Genomic DNA, 22,579 nt, shown 5'->3' with positions numbered 1-22,579 from the left:
AATAACACCAAAATCGTGGTGAGTTTCTCATTTTTCCTCCCATATTTCCCAGCCTGGACTAAAGGTATATCAAAGCCTAGGAGTGGGCATCGGGTACAAAAATAGGGGGTACTACAGAAACCCTCTATTTCTGGCTTCCAGAAGTGAAAAGGGATTTCCTAATGCACAGAGGGTTAATAAAATCCCTCACTGCTTCCTTCTTTCTTTTCTTCACTCTCTTGTGCTGCAGAAAACAGAAGAGCAGAAAATACTCCTCAGCGCATTTTATAAAATCATTACTGATACCCAAACCAGACAAAGACAATAAAAGTACAGACCAATATCCCTTAAAAAGAGAGATATAAAACTCCTCAAAAAAGTTAGAAACCAAATCCAGCAACATATATAACTAATAATATACCTCCACCAAGAGGCGTGGGTTTATCCTGGAGCTACAAGGTTGCTCCAATCTTGGAAAGTCAATCAATGTAATGGCATTACCAGTTTATAAAACAAAGACAAGATCATACCAATTAATGCAGAAAAAGTGTTTGAAAAATTCAGTATCCAATATCTATTTACAGTAAGCTACCAAATAAAGAAGTAAGCTACCAAATAGAGAAGTATCGCTAACATCATACTTATTCATGAAGGACTGAATGCTTTTCCCCTAAGATTAGAAACAAGGAAAGAATATACACTCTCACTACTCCTGCTCCACATACCACTAGAAGTCCTAGCCAATGTAATAAGGCAATAAACCAACCAATCAACCAACAAATAAATAGCAGGAAAATTAAAAACGAAGAAATAAAATGATGTCTATTGACAGATGACATGATTGTCCATGTAGAAAACTCCACAGAATCTACAGAAAAACTCTTACAATTAGTAAATGAATTTGGTAAAATTTTAGAATACATGATCACCAGCCAAAAATCAACTGAATGGCAGACAAGAACATACAAAGATGTTCAACATCATTAGTCATTAGAAAAGAGCAAATTAAAATGACTATGAAATATCTATCAGAATGGCTAAAAAAATACTGACAATAAAAGGGCTGGAGAGGTTACGGAGCTAGTGGGACTCTCATACATCAAATGATACAGCCACTCTGGAAAATACTTTAGCAGTTTCTAATACGACCTATATGACCCAGCACTACCACACTCAGGTACTTATTTATCATAGAGGAACGAAAACTTATGCTCATACAACTTGTACACAAATGTTTACAGTAGCTCTATTCATAATCACCAAACTGAAAACAACTTAAATGTCCTTCACTGGATGAACTGTTAAACTGTGACACATCCACATAATTGAGTACTACTCAGCAGTAAAAAGGAATGTACTACTTGACTCATGTAACAAGTTGGTTGAGTCTCAAATGCAGTATGTAAGTGAAAGAAGCCACTCTGGAAAGGCTACATGCTGTATGACTCTCCTTGTATGACATTCTCAAAAAAAGCTAAACAAACAACAGACAAGAGCCCTAAAGTGATGGAGAGCAGTTGTGCGAGCTCAGGGTTTAGGGGAAGGCATGACTATAAAGGAATACCAACCATGAGAGTTTTTCGGGATAATCAAAGTGTTCTAGATCTTAATAGTGGCAGTGGTTACACAAATCTACACAAACGTTAAAATTCCTAGAACTGTACACCAAAAAGGGCATTTTTACTGTACATTAAAAAAAAAAAAAAAGACAAAATTATTTCAATGGCTTTGTTGTATGTGTCAGGATAGTTTTTTCCATTTCATTATTTTCTCACGTGTTTCTCAAAAGGCTTGAACGTGTCCATGGCTCTTAGAAGTAGGGGATCCCACTTCAGGCATGTTAAGCAGCTTTGTGCTAGGTCAGTTTTTCAGGTTAACTTTCTACTCTCTGGAGCCCCTCCAACAAGGTAGTGAAACACTTACAATAATTAATGGTGAGAGCAGGGTTGTCCTCTGTAGGAGGTAAAAAAAAAAAAAATTTTTTTTTTAATGGAATGCTACTTCTGAATGTTAGGGAAGCCACAGGACAATTCCTGATCTTACTAACACCAAATGCTGAGGCCCATGAAAATTAGGGGCTTTAATTTGACACCTAGACTAGAGTTAGTTAAGCCAGTAAAACTCAAAAGCACAGGTCACTCTAGTGTCATCCAAAGTAGTTTAAATTATGAGAGAGAATACATTCATATGACTTGGCTTATATTACAAAACAAATTTTAAAAGAAGGTTCCTTTTTATCAGTAGAGTTCAAATGGTGATAATTCAGAAAAAAGTACTCAAATCTAGTACATTCACCAATCATCTAGATTGGTGAATTTCAACTATGAATCTATTTGAGTTATATTATTGACCTTATTTTATCAAATATAAATACCTCTGAATAGTCTGCAATCAGAAAGGTTCATTTCCCAAAGCAGCATCAAGGACAGCCCACAGTGTTTATTCAGTACGAGTCTAGTCGCTCAAAACGGTGATGGCCAGGACGTCATGAATTGCATGCAGCTGCCCTGTCTTGTTCTATCCTAATGAGCCACGAATCTGCACTGGGTCACAAGTTTATATGTAACACTTAACCAGGACTCAACGAACTTTAGGAATAAGAAAATCTGAGGCAATATCTTGGGTCTCTGTCTATCATAAGGTTTGTCCTCAAGTCTCAGTGTGATTTAGAACTTTAATAACTTCAGAAGCACAACTGCTATAGAACTGTTTTAAAAATCATTTGGAAGTCTAATTATTTAAATTTCTTATAGGTTTCTTTTGTTTTATTAACTTGAGTTGTGGATTTTAACTGTGTGTGTGCAGGTCTCTGGCTCGGAACCGTGGATGGGTAAAGGAGGACTTCTTTGGACACTGGTCACTTGACCTTTCTTCTCTGTGGGGTGCGGTCAAAACTGTTACATATGCAACAAAACTTCATTCTATGGATGATATGAAACCTAGGGTTACAAATGCAATCTCTCAGTCACTGAACAGCAGGTGATGAAAGTTTTTTCTTATTTTTATTTTATTAAAAAAATTTTTTTCTGATGAAAAGATTTTAAAGTTCAAAAATCTAGGACAGTTGTATACATGACACAAGACAGGTGTCACGTTAACTTTTTATAAGAAATAAATAAATATTTAGAACATTGAAATAACGTACCTTTTAAATGTTCTTTGTATGTTTGTTTGTGTACAGTGCGGTCTTTGTGCACGGTGACCTCTGTGGGCCACAGTCCCTCAGTCTCACCCCACTACAGCGAGAATGCTGAACCACACTCCTTGCAAAACACATCCTGTTCCATGTGTAAACAGAGGGGCTGGGGCAGTACCATCTGGCAAGTCAGACAGTATATAGGCCCAGAGCCTAAAAAGCAGAGCTGAAATAAAGCTGTGCTGTAATACTAGGTACTCCTTTCAACAGAACCAGCTCCGCCAAGAGACAGGAAGCATGGACCAGAATGAGAAGCACCACAAATGAAAGAGCCCCCTTTATTGTGGTATAGAGTCAATCAACATGTGTGAATCCTTCAGCTACAATCATGAAGTCACTGTCACAGCTAATAATTCAACCAATCTGTACTGTTATTTTTATTACACAGTGTCTCTAGACTTTCAAATCCTTGAACTAGCCAGACACTTCTTTGTACAACAAAGTTTAGCATTTTTAAGCATAAAAAAGAAAAGTAAAAATTGAGCAATGTAGTTTCTGGTCTTCGTTTATACTTTAAAAAATGATGAAAACTAAAAAACTTCTGCACAGCAAAAGATACCATCAACAAGACAAAGAGGCAACCAACTGAATGGGAGAAGATTTTTACAGATGACAAAGAACTCATACAACAACAAGACAATTCAATTAAAAAATGGGCAGAGGACCTGAACAGACACTTCTCCCAAGGAGACATACAGTTGGCCAACAGACATATGAAAAGATGCTCCACCTCACGAGCTGTAAGAGATGCTAATCAAAACCACGAGGAGATACCACCTCACACCCGTTAGAACGGAAATCACCAATGAGAAAATAAATGCACGAGTGTCAGAGAACGCGGACAAGGGAACCCTCGCGAACTGCTGGTGGGAACAGACTGGGGCAGCCTCTGTGGAAAAGAGTCGGGAGGGTCCCTGAAAAGTTAGAACAGAGCTGCCACAGGACCCAGCAATCCCTCTCCTGGGTGTCTACCTGAGAATTTTGAAAACATTTATTTGCAAAGATACATACACCCCTGTGCTCCCTGCGGCATTATTCAGAACAGCTAAGACATGGCAACAACGTAAGTGTTCCCTGAGCAATGACTGGGCAGGATGTGGTACACGCACACAGAGGGACCCTGCTCTGCCACAGAAAGGGTTACGCATCGCCATCGGCAACAGCACGGATGGACGCTGAGGGTGTCATGCAAGTGAAACAAGTCACACAGAAGAGGACAAGAGCCATGCGATTTCACTCATACGTGGGCTATAAACAGAAAGCAACAAACGCACAAACAAAAAATCCTCATGCACAGGCAGCAGTACAGTGGTGCCCAGAGGGGAAGGGGCGGGGGCGGGAGGGCCAAGGGGGCCGAGTATACGGCGATGAGGAAAGGGGGCTCTGGGGGGAGCCCACAATAGAAAATGCAGACGATGTGTTACAGACTTGTACGCCTGAAACTTACAATGCTATTAACCAATGTCACCCCAACAAATCTGTTTTAAAATTAACTAAAAACATTAGCCTCATTATTAAAATATAAACACTGAGGAAATGGACTAGAAAAGTTTTATTCAACAGTGGAAACTGTTTGATAAAAACTGGAAATATAACTGGATAAAGAACCAGACATAGATTGTTAATGTGGACCTTATTTAATTATTATCAGATTCTTGTTTTAAAGGATTTTGAATTTTTCATAATCCTCACTGAACTTTAATAAATTATTATCAAAGTTTAAATTTTAAGAATATGCAGTAATAGCCTCCCAGCTGAGTCATGTATTTCTCTGCCAGATCTAATTCCTCACTGTTTCCACAGCAATTCTGCATCTCTGAGCTCCCCAGTAAACCCATGCCTGTCAATTATGAGATTCTAATTACCTTTCAAAACTTTCTGAACAGCTACCAGGAAACAGAATGATGGAATGACTATTGAGTTAAAAGGAGATTAGACAAATATAAATAAATTACACTTATTTTATGCTCCCATCACCCTAGGAGATGACTTAATAATGAAAGGAAAGAATCATATTGTAATAATGAAATCAGAGAGGGAATTCGAACCCCAGTGGTGAGTCTCCTAAGTTTATGCTAATGTACACCTTGTGGGGGACCAAACATCAACTGGAAAAGTTTCCCGAAAACTGTTCCAGCTATTTTCTCATTTAAAATGTTCCAACTTTACTTGACCCATTAGTCATCATATTACTTACATTTATGATGTATTTTAAATCTATTACCAAAAACCCAATGGATTCAATATGGCTTGTTATACCCAAATCATAACATTTATGAAAGAAAACTTCTCTGTTAAGTGCTTCTTCCTTTGGAATTTTATTTGCAAGAGACAAAAAATTTTTCGACAAGCAAGGCTTGCTAGGAAAACAGTCACTGCATGCATGCGTGGCTATGAACAGACCCAGGAATGACGATTTCCACTCCTACCCTCACTCCCAATTTAGAGAGGTAAATGCAAAACACAGAACAAGTCTACATCACCAAGACTGACTTTATGCACTATAGAAACTCCAATAAAATATTTTTTATTATTAGGTCACAGTACATTTTTTCTCTTATTCAGCTATTTAGATTCAGCGTTTTGTTAGAGTCCAAGCAAAGGTGTTCACTGTGATAAGGGAAGGTAGAGGGTTAGTGTTTGCAGGTGTGAGAGCTGGAGGACCTGGCAAGCTGCCCGAGGCAATGAGATCAACCGGTTTTCATTGAGGGTGTGAAGTGTAAAGACCTCAATGGTGGCAGGAATGATGCTTCAGTCAACAATGGAATACCAAGCGGAACTGGGTATAAGCTGGCCAGCTGGCCCACGTGGTGTTGGGGAGGCTCGTAGACCGGACTGATGCGTCCAGGTGACTGGGTCAGCCAGCAGCAGTTCATGGTGCTTACCACTGGAATTTGGGCAACATGACTCACTAGCATAATTACTCATGCACGTATTCCTATGATCAAGCATTGACTTTTGGTGACTGTATTGCCCTCCCAACCCCCAAAATTTACAACATGGAAGTTCTGATTTTAGGGAAACTGTACTGGTTTTCTAAAATGAATTTATTGAACTAAACTCATCTAAATGAGCTTCTCTCCCTTTAAGTAGTCATCATAGAAGGCTAAGTCCGTTTCATTGCTCCAATAATTCTGGCAGCTTTTGTGGGGAGAGGGGGCTATTTCCTCCCCCTTCCCCCGTTCTCTATAATGGCATACACTCCTCCACAGAGACAGCAGATTTGGTATTTGGGAACAGCCTAATGTTGTTTTGAGATAAAGGAGCAAGGATTCCAGGCTGAGGAAAGATTAAAAACATAGAAAAGCCAATTTACAGAGGCTCCCACTACCACTGAAGAGGCAGTTTGAGCATCATTAAAAATAATGAGCTCAGAATAACAACAAATGACAACTAATTGGCCACCTATGAAATATGTTAAAAACCCAACTAACTTTTCCAGCTTTATTGAGGTATAAATGACAAATAAAATTGTAAGATATTTAAAAGGCACATTGTGACAATTTGATATTCACTGTGAAAAAAATCCTTCCAATCTAGAAAACGAACTCATTTTTGAAAATAGGTACATCAAGGGAAAGAAGGAAGGAGCGAGTAAGGAGGGGAGAAAAATGTTTAATTTAATGTAAGTAAGTTGTGTTTTAAATGACTAAACATATCTAATAGGTAGATGGAGGAGTAGTCGTGGAGTGGTAAGTCGAAACTAGATCTCGGCATAAGAGATAGCTGAGGTCACTGCTAGTACCGAGCAAGACGAGAGCAGAAGGCCAGGACTGTCCTTGGCAAGGCCGGGGGTAGAGCCAGGGCAAGGAGAGCTGTGAGCAAGCCTCCTACGGCGTCAGGAGGAGCCAGGTGATGTTCTTTCTCTTCTACCTTAGCCTGCTCCATGTTTCTGAAAAGGTATCCGCCAGGGACCCTCCTTCTCTTCTGCAGAGCGCTCGGACAGAGTTAGAGCGTGTGAAAAACAGAAAACCGAGTAACTGCCGCACACTCACTTCCCTGTAGGGACCTTGTGCTGGCTCCTACCATCGCATCACCCCCAACCAGCTTCTGTGACTGTGGGTCTTACTGCTCGGCCAAGTGCAGTCCCCTGGAGGGACGGCTGCCGGCCAGACCTTCCAAGATGTACATCCCCTCGCTGTACGGTGCTGGAAGGCAACTGCTGTGCTCACTGACGCTATGGTGGAAAACGCGGTATTAAGATCAGGTTGTTACCTGAATGCGGAAAAACGATCAAAAATCAGTTAAAAATCACCCATTTTTCTAATTTCTTTGCAAAATCCAAGTTATACTAACATTGAAATAATGAAAGGATTTCCTGTATTTTAAGATTCTTGGTCCATTCCCTATTTGACATCCTGACATGGAGTTTACTGTTTCATTTTGATAAGTCATGGGGAATATAAACTACAATAATGTTATGCTGACGCTGCAAACTGGAGCCCATAAAACTGAGGAAATGTAAAAGTCAAGGTTCTTGCAGTTTTATTAGCTAGTTTACATTTCTTAAATGTAAAAGATAGCGGGCTAGCATGGCTGTAAAATTGAATTAAGATAAAGACAGGACTCCAGTGATTACGTTATGGTCTTTGACCCTATTTCTAGAAAGAGAAAAGAGGCAAAGGGTTAACAGGGCTACATTAAGAGAAATAAACTTAAGAAGCTTCTTAAGATGCTTTCTCTCACTCTGAATCTTCTTGATTTAAAAGTCGCATTACTTAAGTCTTCATTTACTCTGGAAAATGTCGGGAGGCTACTCAGGTCATCTTACCCCACTGAACGAGCCACCTTCAAGGTATGTCTGAATTAATCTCCACTGAGTAATGAATTTAGGAATAAAAGAATATATAAGCAGAGTTCACCAAAAAAGTAAATTTCAAAAATACACACATTTGGGGTAAATGATGTAAAATTTCTACTTTATATTCATATAAATAAACCTATTTGAAGGGTGTGTTATGTATCTGAGAATTTTTTTAAAGTAATACTTTACATTATTTAAGTATGTATATATATTTTATATAAAAATTTAAAAATATAAATATAAAAAATATAAATATGAATTTTAATGCTCACTTGAGGATATGTTGTTGTTGTTTTAAAATTGATTTGAGAGAGAGAAACATCGATGGGTTGGTTGACTCCCATACTCATAATGACCAGGGATGAAACCGGCAACCTAGGTATGTGCCCATACCGGGAATTGAACCTGCAACTTTTTGGTGTACAGGATGACTCTCCAACCAACTGGGCAACTCAGCCAGGGCTAAGTGTATATGTTTATTCAAATCAAAGGTATTTTTGGAATTGGGATATTTAAGATTTTTTGAAAAGTAAAAATCAAAATTATCTCAACCTATAATACAGTAAGTTAATCCACAAAATACAGAAAAACAGTGTTCAAAATAGGAATCAACCAATTAATAATCAAATAAAATTTTAAAACAAAAATAAAATAAAACCAGAGATGAAGCCAATCCAAAGCCAGAATCAAGTCAGAAAAATTTAAAACTACGTAAGTAAATTAATGAACAGGTTGAACAAGGAGAGACTAAAGAAATAGTTTTATTAAAAGAAAATATTAGTGGAAATGTGTTTCAATGAGAGACACCAGGTATACTCAAATTAAAGAAATGTGAAATTACACTCATAACTTTGTGTTTGCTATAATCATGTTACTTAAATTATACGAAGATTGTGGTATGCTAATTATAAAAAAATATAAATGATGTGGGAATGTTCTCCCATTTTGGCATATTTTTTCTTTGTTGTTTAAATGTCATTTTATGGCTACAGTGACAGTGTTCAAAAATATGCCTGCAAAGGAACAATGAAAAAAATACCAGGGAGCTCAAGTGTTTTTGCAATTACTCTGGTTAATTAGAAAAATCTGCACCCTTTCCCGTTCTTCTTCTCACGTGTCCACTCTCATTAAATTAAAAAAAAAAAAAATCTTATTTCAAAGTTAAGAAATGCTATGGTTAACAAAACTTTTAAGCTGGGATCAAGTGGGCACATTGCTGGGTTTCTATATGTTGTCATACCAAGTAGTTCAGAGCTGAATTTGAATTTGCAAGAAGTACGAATGATTTTTCAGTATAAGAAGTATCTGATCTAATGCTAATTTTTTCTCTGTAGGCTAAGTGTGCAGGGAACAGGTGGCCCTGCTTTCAATTACGGAGGCTAGCATGCCAGTGTGAGGCCTGGATTAGTTCACCTTCTCATGGGGAATTTTCCTCGGTTGGGAATGGATTTATTATGGCTTCACACATGGAATAGAGCTCATGTCAGCTGAGGGCAGTGACACATCATATGATTCAAATTAACCTGCTGTGGACTGTTCCGCGGGGCTTAGATTGTGTATTAAAATGACGACATTTTAAAAACAGCTTGAAAGAAACCAGGATTGCTGAACTGCAATGGTTCCAATTTGTTCCAACTAATCTATCACCTGCTGGAGATATTATTCTAGTGGGTTTCTAGTAGCTGCTGTTTTCCAGGTTTCTCCAAGCCACTGACCTTGCTAATGGGTACAATTGTTGCCTCTGAAGGATGAAGGTGGGGGTTGAGAGAGCTTTGAAGGGGTGTTTGATGTCAAAGTTGGGACCTACCATTTGCTCTAAGGTACTATTAAGTGAACAGAGGAAATAAGGGAATATGCAAGAACTTGAACTACTTTTTTCCAAAAACACATGCCAAAGAGTAGCATTTTTATCACCTTGTTTAGATAAAATAATCTCTGAAAAATCTGAATGGCTGAATTTCAAAGCTGTTAAGTTTGCAGCTCTAGATAGAAAATTTAAGGATAGGTAGTTATAATTAGTATTTCCTCTCCTCTTCAGGATCATAACTTTTATTGCTACTGCAGCCCTTAATTCAATAAGCAAGAAAAGAAAAAATGAAAATATACTATTTTAAAGATGTAGCATGAAACATTCTTTGGGAATGACAATAACATGATTCTTAACGATGATACTGCATAAAAATTTGAAGCATTATTTGCAATACTAAAAAGAAGGCCTTTGTTTTTATTTTTCAGGAAAAAAGAATAGTATTGGGGAATATTATAATGCTGAAGTTGGTTCCCCATCTCAGCACAAATAATATTCTTCTTAATATACTAGGACCTAAAATCTGGAAAAAATATAATTTTCTAGAGTTGCCAAAAATCTATAAAATAATACATTCCTAAGGCAAGACATGCTTTAATGTATCCGATTATACCTACTGATCGCTAAATTATTGTAGGGTGGCAATCTGGCTGTGCAGTGAGAGAATAAAATTATTCTATGGAATAACACCTGCTTATATATACTTTAAATGGCAGTTTTCAGTAAGGGCATTTTTGTCTAAGTGTAAATTTGGAGCAGTTCAAGTTTGTTAGGTTAGTGCTTCAGTGGGAAACACGCAGCTGATGTCATTCAAACTTGTCTTCCCTCAGTCTATGAAAGAGAAGTGCTTTTGATTAAAAGAGACTCAGAAGAACTGGACTCTTATGAGACTATGAAGAACTTAAACCAGTCACTGAACGCTGTTTTTATTTTTTTCATAAATAAGTACCATTTAAAAAAAACCACTCATCATTCTCCTCTCCTGTGCCCCCAAATACCTGCAGTTTGGCCCTCAGTATTTGTAACTGGTGGTATTAAGAAAATCTCCCCTCTCCCTCCCTCTCTCCCTCTCCCTCCCTCTCTCTCTCTCTCTCTCTCTCTCTCTCTCTCGCGCACGCGCACACACACACACACACATATTTTACCCTTTCATATGTGAGTCATATAAAATCTTGGTACAAAAAGTGAAGTCTCCAGACCAACAGCACCCCTTCACTCGGGAGCCTGTTAGAAATGCAGAATTTCTTCCCTACCTTCTGGGACTATTAAATCCCATTTTTATTTTAACAAGCTCCCCAGAGATACTTCAAATGCACACTCAAGCTTGAGAAGCACTGCTATAAAATAACTATTTCAATTCATGTATTTAAAAGTTTGAATCTCCAGATAGATTATCACCATTATTGAATGAATATAAGATTAGAAATGGTGTATATGTAATTTCCAATTTAAAAAAAGTATAAGAAACACAAAGCAACTCTTTTTAAAAATCACATTTCTACTACACAGTCACACTAAATTCTAGAATTATAAACATACCGTTTTTCATTCATTCACTGACATTTTTCTTAACATTCAATTTATTTGATGGCCATGAAAATACAGTAAACAATTTACCACTGATTTGCAGATCCCATTCAAATCAATCAAGTCAATCATATGTAAACTAGAAGAGAACTTTTTAGCCAAAGTGAGTGAAAGACTGTGCCTAAAAACAAAAGAAATCTGACACTAAAAAATAAAAGGTAAGCCCAAGTCTCGCAGTTACTTCTCCATCAGCTAACCACTGATCTTACCCTAGTTCTTCCACTCGAACATGCTCAGTTCTTCCCCTGTGAGCATCTCTAAGTCAGGAGGAGTCCTGTAACTGATGTAACAGGAAGAACTGTATCATAGTTCAAACAGTAGATATTTTTCCTCTTAGTGGTATGTAAATGTTCTTTCCGCCCTTGGTGGTGGCCTGGGTGAGTGGGGTACGCGCCTCACACTCAGCAGCCGAGTGGAGGCGCTCCTCCCAACCCCCGTACCTCACCCCAGGCTTCCTCTCCGTGGCTCCCTGGGCCTTCGTCGTCGGCCTCTAGCTCTCCTCTGAGCCTCTAACCCATGCCGAGATCCCTATACGATCAGAAACAGTTCTTGGGCCGCTCTTTCAAATCCCATCAACAGAGAACCTGCCGAGGAAGAGCCGGGCCACGGCCAAAGGGCCGGTGTGGTGGCTCCAGGCTCCGTTCACTCCGGACACACAGCAGGCCTGTCTCCATCGTTCCTGGCGGATCCCAAGTGCCGCAGCTGCCACCGCACACGAGCTCAACCAGGGCCGCGCAGGGACCTCTGTCACTCATCAAAACGCACGCCTTTCAGAGCCTTGCGCGGTCTTCAGATGGAGCACCGCCACTGTTTCAGATTCCTAATCAGTAAACGAATACTCTTCTGAGACCAACAGTTCTGAAGCGCTGTGTGTATAGACTGACAGACGGAACACTGAAGCGTCGTCCTTTCTGCGAAGTAAAGAGCTGAAGCCACTGAGGTGAGGACGGGGTCAGCAAGGGGAGAGGCAGCGGCACCTCAGGTGAAGGGAGCGGGGGCGGGGGGGGGGGCGAGAGGGAGGCTTCACTTCCACCGAAGCCAGTGCACGCAGAGGTGGCCTAGGGCTTTGGAGGCGAGGAAGACCTGGGTTTACATGGATCGTGTGCCGCCGTAACCTTGGGAATTCACATCACTGTCCTCACCATAAAACAGAGCCCATTACAGTGCCTACTCCTTGGTTTATGAGGGTGTGTAAAACACCTGGTGCCGGACGTAACCAGCATTCAGTATTCACTGATACCTGTATCTCTCTAAAACTGAGTATTAATAGATTTCACGAATAATTTCACTAAGCATTTGAAATCAGTGTATTTATGTATCTAACCAAATCTATCTGTGTATGCGATCTTCTGAATATCATGTATCTCATCCATCCACCCACCCATCTACCCCCCCCACACCCCCCCACCCATCTACCCCCCCCCCCACACCTACCCACACATCCATCCATTTTATTCTCTTCATTCACAGGTAAGGGGCTTAGGGGAACAGATCAAATGCTTAAGGTCACACAATTAATTAGCAGAAAAAGTAGATATAAAATCTTGGGTCTTTGGCTTCCAGTCAATACTCTTTGTTAACTACATTTTGTCAGACTAAAGGTAAGTTTTAATGCATATTAATATTTGCCTTTTGATCGCTAATGGGCAGCCTGAGAAAATACACTTCTGGAAAACAAATGAACCATTAATTTTTGGCAACGAATATCAAAATTACTAACAGACCCTATGTACATGTTCATGTCCTCTCATGAAACAAAGAGCACATACATTTGAATTATGACTTTCTTACCTGGTCCATTAAGAAAGTCTTTAATTTGTAGCATTACAAGGGAAGGTGGAATACCACTTTTGCTGTCTATTTCTCCAGGCACCGTCTGCAGCCAAACTGTACAGTAATCCAGGGCTTCCGGCAGAGTCTTCCCAGGATCTGAAGTGACAAAATGGAAATTAAAAATATCAATTACATCATAAACATCTCATTTTGGTGTCAGAGTTTCAGCTGATAAAAAAGAAAAAAAACCTGGTTGATTATCGTATGTAACCTTCATTGATTCATTTGTGTACATACAGTACACTCATTTATAACACAAGTATTTACACGGAGAAAAAGAAGCTCTCTTGGTACAAGGTGAAATGATAAAACCAGGTTTTCCAGAACCAGGCCCAAAGGGAAAGGCATTTCAAATCCTAACTCAGAACATCTTTGTGTGAAGGTAAAGTTTCTGTACGCTGAGCTGCTGACCGTTAACAGTTGAATAGTTGGATTCCTTTTTTAAAAACGGGATGTTGGAAACAAATTAAAGAAAAAGTGCAACCTTTTCAGCTTTAAAAAGCATCTACATGTTCAAAGCAGCAGTGGATTAGTACTACTTACGGGTTATTTGATCTGTTGCAGAGTGTTACTGACAGTACAATCACTTTTTACTGCTAGGCTTTTGAAGTTAACTTCAGTAGCTTTCCCATAACCTGCTCTAATGATAAAAACTGGTCGATCTTTTAATAGTCCCAATTATAACTAAAACTGGACTTTTTCTGGTTTAACTTTTTCTATTAAGTACTGTGTATTTTTTTTAAACTTTTTCCTGGTTAATATTGTATATATTTTTAAAAAGCTTTATTTTTTTATTTTTTTTATTTTAGCAAACGGATGGCAAAAGGAATTTTCTTTTTAATGTTTAGCAAGCCAGTTTTTATTGAAATAGCTCTTTAAATAAAAACAACTGCTGTGTCTTGGCATACAATGTAGTAGGCTTTTTAAAAACTTCTAAATATTCACAGTTTTTCTTTAGTTTCAAGATTGTTTTACTCTCTGTGTTTTAATGGCCTCTGAATGTCAATTTTATAGGGATGTTCTTGCCATAGAGTCCATCTATTCCATTTTCAGTTGATTTGAAATGTGTTATTAAAGTGTTATTTATTTTAGGTTTTATTGATTGGATTGCTTTCAAGAATAGCATTTACATACAGTGTATTATATTCAGCATATGGTTATATAATATTGCTGTCATATGTGAACTGGGCATATAAATTCTGCCTTGGAATTTGTATTTCCTGACCTTATCATGTGATCCTTATGAAATTTGGCACATATGAACCTTTATGTGATTTCAAAGAAAATACTGAAAGCAATTGATCGTGACGTTAGATCTATGTGGTAAAGATCAAACACTAAACTAGTGCACTCTTCTCTTTTTATATGATCGGTGAGTTTAAAGCAGTGAGAATATGCATAGTAGATCCATTACATGGTAAAGTATACTGCTCTCTCTTTTAAATAGAATGGTCAAGTGTGGGGAGAGGATGTCAAATGTCTGTTGTTGGGAGGATCTATAATCGGTTAGTAGGAGCTGTGTAACCTGCCAGGACCTGTGTCTACTTCTGGGGCCTCACCCATGCAGCCATCATCAAGAAGCTCTCATTATAAAGCCAGTGCTACTGTGCCAGATTCATGTAAGACACAATTCTTTATTTTGAAGAAAATAAAATCTAGAGAGAGAATAATCTCACAGAGAAACAGACATAAGTAATGTCACTCACAAAATAATGAACAGAGATTAATGCAATTGATGTAAAAATATTAATATGATGTGTAAGAAACTGGTAAGTAACACTTAGGCTGATAAGAAAACAAGTTATAGGACTCGGATATCCAAACTTGTATGAGAGAACAGGGATCTCTTCATACAAACAACATTGATATTAATAGAAAAACGGGTAGAGGTTAGGTAAGCAAGTATTAAATGAAGAAAATTAATAAACAAAAAGCAATTAATAAATGAAAAAAAAACAGCATATAAACATTTAAAAATATAAACATTAAGAGATATTCAATCTTAGCAATAATTAAAGACAACACTTTTTAAATAAATAGAATCTTTCACCTATCAGGCCAAGACTAAAACAATTGATAATGTCTGTGTAATACACACACACACACACACACACACACACACACACACACACATTCATTGTAGGACTGTTACTCATAGCAAAAAGTAGGAAATAATCTAGATGTCCATCAACAGATTAATGTTAAATAAACAATGGTAATCCATACAATTATGTAAAGAGAAAGATCTATACATGTTGAGATAATAAGACAGTCATTTTATACTGTTAATAGTAAAAAACAAGGCATGTTAAGCATCTTTTCATTTAATGGCCATTCAAGATTTCCCTTCGACAAAATATTCACTCGTTTTCCTACTGAGTCCTTTTCTTACTAATCTGTAGGAGGTCCTTATATATCATGGGTGTAATATTTTGTTTGCTGTATGTAGCAGATATTTCCTCTTGGTTGTTTTGATGCTTGTTGCGTGCACACTTTTTTATAGATGTAGTAAAAATCTATTAACTTTTATATTATGAATTTACTCCTACGTGATTATATATATTCTTGTAGTTTCTTGAAGTATTTTTAAGATTTGTTTTACTTTTAGCTGTTTAATCCTTCTGGAAAGCGTTGTTTTATGAAAAAATAGGAAAAGTCTTCTCAGTCTCCCTAGTAATCAAGTACATATACAAACTAAAACAAGAAACACAATTTTTCATTCATCAGATTAGCATAAATGAAAAAGATTGATAATATCTTTTGTGGGGAAGAAGGAACGGAAAGGGACCCTCCTGTGTTTGGTGGATAAGAGTGTGAACAGTGTATTTGCATGGGTGGGGAGAGGGCTGGATAAGTGTCTACCAAAATTCTAAATATCCATGCACCTGCAATCAGAAAGATGAACTATAGGACTCTATCTTTAAAAATGCTTAAAAATACATATATAAATCTCCAAAGAAGTTGACTAGAGCATCATTTGAATTTTAAAAATATGGGAAAAATAAAACTAAGTAGAGAAATGGTAAAATAAAGTATGACTATACTTTGAATACTGCATAGACTGCTGTGCTGGCATTATTCACAGTGGTCAGGACATGGAAGCACACAGTGCCCTTCGATGGGTGCCTGGGTGAGCAGATGCGGTGCACACGCACAGTGCAGCGCCTCGGCCGCAAGAGGGGACGAACCGCCGCGTGACAGCGCGGGCGGCCTTCAGAGCGCCACGCTAAGCGGAGTCAGTCGCACTGAAAGGGTAAGGACCACATGACTTCACTCACGCGCGGAATGTAACACGGAAAGCAACAAACGAACAAACAAAAAATCCTCACAGACGGAGACGGTATGGGGGCCCTGGGGGGGGGGCCTCAGGGCAGGGGTCGAACGCGGGGCGGCGAGCGCGCAGTGGGGCGGCGGGGCAGCGCTCCCCTGTCCTCTTGAGACCTACCATCTTACTAAGCAATGCCACGCCAACACATTCTTTCCAAAGAACACCATACTGAAGAGGGGCATCTGTAATATCCTGAACAAAGAGAGCCCCGTACTGCTAAAAGGACGCGGATCTGACTCGCGGGACAGGAGAGCTTCAAAGGCCTCGCGAGGGGAACAGAGCAAGGAGGAGGACACAGCCTGGTAAGTTCTCGGGGAAAGTCCTAGCCGCGCACATCCGTACATACACATATACACATACTTTTTTTAAAGTACTGTAGGCTGATCTTCTTTAGGATGATCCTAAGCATATATATGGACCTGTAATTTATTCAGAGCTGAAAAAATAGGACTACACAGCATTTATAAAAATTAAAATAAAGGGGAGAGAAAAAAGCACTTCAAAGGTTATGTGATGTCCTACATTCATCAAGGTATAGACCGGGGGACAGCAAATTCTGATAATGTGAATGAGCATTTCATAAGTAGGGGAGTGGGTCTCATGCAGGTTGCCTCTCTTTTGGTGGAAGTTAGAGGACCTTGCCATCCGGCACCCAGCCCGGAGTCTGCATCAGGGCAGTTACAGGGGGCTTGCATTTAGACACAAAATAAAAAGACTGGCAATAGTTAGGAAACATAAGAGGAATAAAGAAAATATAAAAGTCTAGGAAATGTATCCAAGGAAGCCCAAATTTCAATGACTGTTACCCAACAAAGTATTACTGGCTTAATGAAATTATTGGTTTAATTACTACACAACCAGTTTAAAAGTATAGCTGTGCTTATAGGGCTGATGGAACAGAATAACTGAAATGAGGAACATCCAGGAAAAAACAGGTTGCATGGTTGATGAACACTGAATGTATGACAGGGCTGGTGGCTGCTCTCCCAGTTTTGGCTAAAATCTCTACTTTGGATGTTCCCGTAGGCACTGCGGTTATAGGAGAAAGATAGTAGCAGAAAGATACGTCAAAATCCCAGGGAAATAGCTCAGGTCTGGAAGTCACTATTTAGTCCCTTACACCCTAACGGCCAGATAATGAGGGGCGTGACTTCTAGACTTCCTCTGCCGTCTTCAGTTTAACTTCTCCTGAATTCCATTATCAGGTCTAGAAAATAGGATTCATATTACACATTCCTCAGGGTCAATGTAGCTGGGAAAGCCCCAGATAAACTAAGATTAAAGGAGCCTGTGAATATAATATAAATGGAGGGACAAATAGGGAGACTTTCATACTGGAAGTTTCTCCAGGCTTGGCTAAGTTTTTCTCTCCAGACTTTGTCAACACCTATTTATTTGACTACAGGAAGGTATTAAAAATAATAAGCTTCTCCTGATGATGATGAGCACATTTATCTCTAAGCCTAAGAAACAGGAGAAAATCATATCTTACTGGGAGTAACAGATTGTGGGAAATGAGTCAGAAAAATGACACCACCAAAAAACCCCCCAAACAATCCAATAAAAAAATGAACTAAAGGACCGGAATAGACACTTCTCCAAAGACGACATACAGATGGCCAACAGACATATGAAAAGATACTCAATGGCACTAATCATCAGAGAAATGAAAATTAAAACCACAATGAGGTATCACCTCACACCTGCCAGAATGGCTCCATCAACAAATCAACAAACAAGAGGGGGCTGGGAAGTGGAGAAAAGGGAACCTTGTGCCCTGCTGGTGGGAGTGCAGACTGGTGCAGCCACTGTTGGAAACAGGGTAGAGTTTCTTCAAAAAATTAAAAATGGAACTGCCTTATGACACAGCTATTCCACTTCTGGGAATATATCCCAAGAAACCAGAAACATTAATTCGAAAGAATACATGCCCCCTATGTTTATAGCAGCATTATTTACAATAGACAAGATTTGGAAGCAGCCCAAGTGCCCATCAGTAGAGGAATGGATAAAGAAGCTGTGGGACATTTATACCACGGAATACTACACAGCTGTAAAAAAGAAGGAAATCTTACTCTTTGCCACAGCAAGGAAGGACCTGGAGAGTATTATGCTAAGTGAAATAAGGCAGGCAGAGAAAGACAAACACCATATGATGTCACTTATATGTGGAATCTAATGAACAAAATAAACTAACAATCAAAACAGTAACAGACTCAAATACAGAGAACAGGCCGACAGCTGTCAGAGGGGAGGAGGGGGCTGGGTGAAAAGCTGAAGAGCTAAAAGGATTAAGCAAAAAAACAACAACAACAAAACCCCTCATAGACAGAGAACAGTGTGGTGATGACCAGAGGGAAACGGGGTGGGGGAGGTGGAAGAGGGTACGGGGGGATAAATGGTGATGGAAGGAGACATGACTGGGGTAATGCACACACAGTACAATATACAGGTGATGCATTATAGAGTTGTACCCCTAAACCTATATAATTTTATTAACCAATGTCACCCAATAAATTCAATTAAAAAATAAAAAAGGACAGGCTATGTATTTTATTCACTTTTCTGCAAAGTCTTCAATGGCCTGTAATTACAAACACCCTGAAATGTGCCATAGCTAATGAGCACAAGCCTGTCCCAGGCTGTGACAGAACCAAAGCGGTACCTGTGGCTGCCTAGGAAGACTGGGTCTCTTTGGCCTGAGGTACCCAGGTCTGCATGTTTATGAAATAGCACTTATGTGGCTTTTGAGGGACTCTGGAGGGACAACTGGCAGGTGATAGAATACTGCCACATGGAAGAGGTTTGTGAAATAGCCTGTCATTGACCTAGGACTTACTGAACACAGACTTAGCTCATGGAGTTTCCTCACATTTTGTTCTATAGGAGAGTTTATGTCGGTTTATAACAGGATAAAATACAGGGTAATGAGAACAACATGAGCTTTGAAGGCAGACGATCTGGGTATAACTCCTGACTCCTTGAAGTGGGTAAATTTAATTTTAACATTGCTGAGTTCCAGTTTCTTTGTTTCCAAAATGGGGACAATAAACTAAATTGTAGGGTTGTTGAGAATATTATATTAGATAATATGTGTAATGTGACTTGTATGGGCATGTCATATTAGGAGTTCAATAAACAGTCACTATTTTGTTTCTTAAACTCAAACTCTAAACAAAATAGGAGTGTGTGTGGTATGTCTTTCAAATGTCTGCTCTTCCAAGATTTTTGTTTTTGTCTTCTGATTTTGAAAAATCTTTTTTTATTGTTGATCTAAAATAAGAGGAATATAAAAGGTAAAAAAAGAAAGGCTTTGCTTATTAGTGAAAATCATACCCAATTTTGATCTTAAAAAATAGTAAGCTTATTTATATTTAATTTTTAAAATAATAATTTGAGGTTTGAAATACTAGTCAATATACTTGCTTCCCTATTTAATACTCCTGGCTAGGAGAAATTACAGACTTGACAACTTCCCTGCACTTTGGTTCTGATAATTATCAAAATACTATTCTTACCTGCTTTCCCATCCCTTAGAAATAGTTGGCCTACATACAGGAAGTAAATAATCTTCAAGGAAGTTAATAATCTGCCCGGCAAAGGAGACTCCTTTCCATCTCTTAAACCAGAAGTTAGAGACTCCTTTACAAAAGTATCTGGGTATATCAACCTTTCTACAAAGAGACTTTAAATGACACTTTAAAATAATACATATATGCACAACCCATGGACACAGACAATAGTATAGGGAAGGGAGAAAATGGGAGACATCTGTAGCACTGTCAACTGTAAAAATATTTTTAAAAAATTTCTAAGAAAACATGGTGAGTGCATCAGGATTGCAATTTCACAGAGCTAGGAGATCAAGCAGAGTTCACAGCCAGCCAGAGTAAGGAGGGAGAAACCACCAGACGAGGAATCAGGGCAGGAGGCGAGGGCTTACAGGTTCCTACTCTCCTCCCTTCTCTCTCACTTCATCGACACGAGGTTCCTAGATGGTCCTTTAGCTTAATCCTTTTATACCCCGTCAAGAATGCACAAAGGTGTTTCTTTATAGAACTTGAATAAGGTTTGAAGGAAAGCAACTTGGGAGGATCCATTTGCCTCTATCTTTGAAACTGATATTGGTAAGTCTTCGAAGGGGCCAAGGCTGCGCTTGGTGTTGGCTATGCTCAATGGCTGGAAGCATAATTCATTATCAGAACAGTCACCTTCTCACCACTGGACATGTAAAAGTCAAAGCTACAAGCTTAATGAATTTCTTATATTTTTCTAGATTTCTTTTATGAGCTTTAGTTTTAATGGCTATATTTTTCTTTTTCTTTTATAAAATATAGCCACAGAAGCAAATGTAATCCACGAGGCTCCTGCAATGTATGACAATTAAAATGTGACAGAACCCAGATCCATAAAACACAGTAACAATTCAATGTCAGGACAGCAAAATCAACCAAGAAGCCAATTCTGAATTGCTCTGGATGCAAGTTAAGGGCCACCGTCTCCTTGCTGAGACGCAGGCATTCTGCCAGCCCCATAAGCACTTTCCCCTGCTCTGCACTCTGCACCTCGGAAGATGTGATGGGAAGGGGAGGAGATTTCCCGGTGCGAGATCCCGAGCCTGGAGCCCCAGGAAGAGGAAAGGATTAAAGTGGCTTCTGGGGTGTGTGATTGCCGGTGACCATTAGCTCTTCTTTTTAGAACCAAGTCTTCCGTATCCTTCTAGAAGGAAGTGCATTCTTTCTACTTAATGATGCTAACCAGCAGATAACATATGAAATACCATTTCAACAAGTTCCTGTTAATTTGCTTTTCATGCTGCTCTGTGGTGCTCTTGACCTCTTTCCTATTTGGTTGTGTTCATGTTAAATTCTAATGTGGGTTATTAGATGTTTTGCAGGACAACATCTGATTAAAATTCCGTGCAAGTAGACACAGGGTTCTGTCCAGTAAAAAAATGTCATCATCTACACCCAAAGAGGATCAATTAATCCCACTGCAAGCCTCTTCTCTTCTCTGAGCAAAGTCTGGGTTCTGTAACATTAAAGCCAAACCAGTGGCTTTAAATGATTCCTCCCATTTTTCATTCATTTTAAGTAAATATTAGTTAAAATGGGTGTCAAGAAGACCAGGACACTAATCTTTTCCTCATGTCCAAGAAGGGAGGAATATTAAACTCTCCCTTCTACTACTAATAATTACAGAAGCCCCAATTTACATCTGAAGAACATTTTATTTGGAGCTCAGGTCAAACCATTAAACTATAAAAACCAGATACTATTATACCCATTTTAGAGATAAGGAAACTAAAACAGCAAAAAATTTAATTATTTGCATCACAGAACCAAGAGCATTCCAGGCAAGACTAAAAGCAAAAATTACTGATTTTCATTTCAGTACCCTTCCCCATACATTAGCTTCCCCTGCTGGCTGGGTCACTTCTCATTTAACTTTCTCAGCAGGACTCTCGCTGAGTGATACACTAGAGCGCCTCTCATTTAATAGACCCACTTACTTGCTGATTCCTGTCAAAGTAATAATTTCATTTCACATTATAGGTCAGCAAGAAATGTTCCCAGCAGCTAAATTTTCAGATAAATGTTCAAGTTGTGATCATTATGACATTGAAGTCACAGGTTAATGCTAAGCCTTTCCAGGGACATTAGCAAAACCTTTAATTCTAAAGAGACATGTAATTCAACCCTTCTCTTAAAGTCACAATAACTAAATGAAATCAAGATATGATTTATGAGGTGTAAGAAGCCAGTTTATGATTTTCCAACTGTTGGTTTACTCAAATGTCTTTGGCACATTTTCTGCAGACCTGATTCATAAGAGGGTAAAGAAGTCAATGACTGTAACTGAAATTTTAAAAATTACACAACAGCAATAATTGCACTGAAATGATGTGAATTTTTTTTGGCCGATTAGAACCACTATTTTAAAATTGGCTTGAAGATATTAACAATGATGATAAAAGCAACAACAATTATATTAACATTCATTGAGTCCTGTGCTACACACTTAGCTAAGAGCTTCATGTACATT

General features: G+C 38.7%; 1 protein-coding gene across 4 annotated transcripts in view; it reads right to left on the bottom strand.

Moving 5' to 3' along the window:
- Positions 1-22,579, bottom strand: part of VPS13B (vacuolar protein sorting 13 homolog B) — a 454,216-nt gene that overhangs the window by 126,798 nt on the left and 304,839 nt on the right. For all 4 annotated transcript variants that reach the window (XM_087825303.1, XM_087825300.1, XM_087825302.1 and 1 more), the window contains exon 35: positions 13,165-13,302. In XM_087825303.1, the coding sequence (XP_087681429.1) occupies positions 13,165-13,302 (138 nt within the window). The remainder of the gene's footprint in view (positions 1-13,164; positions 13,303-22,579) is intronic.

This window comes from Miniopterus natalensis, chromosome 16 (assembly GCF_054644295.1).
Source record: "Miniopterus natalensis isolate mMinNat1 chromosome 16, mMinNat1.hap1, whole genome shotgun sequence".
In the NCBI taxonomy this organism is placed as follows: Eukaryota; Metazoa; Chordata; class Mammalia; order Chiroptera; family Miniopteridae; genus Miniopterus; species Miniopterus natalensis.
Note: the sequence above shows the minus strand (reverse complement) of the source record. Positions and strands in the feature narration are given on the sequence as shown.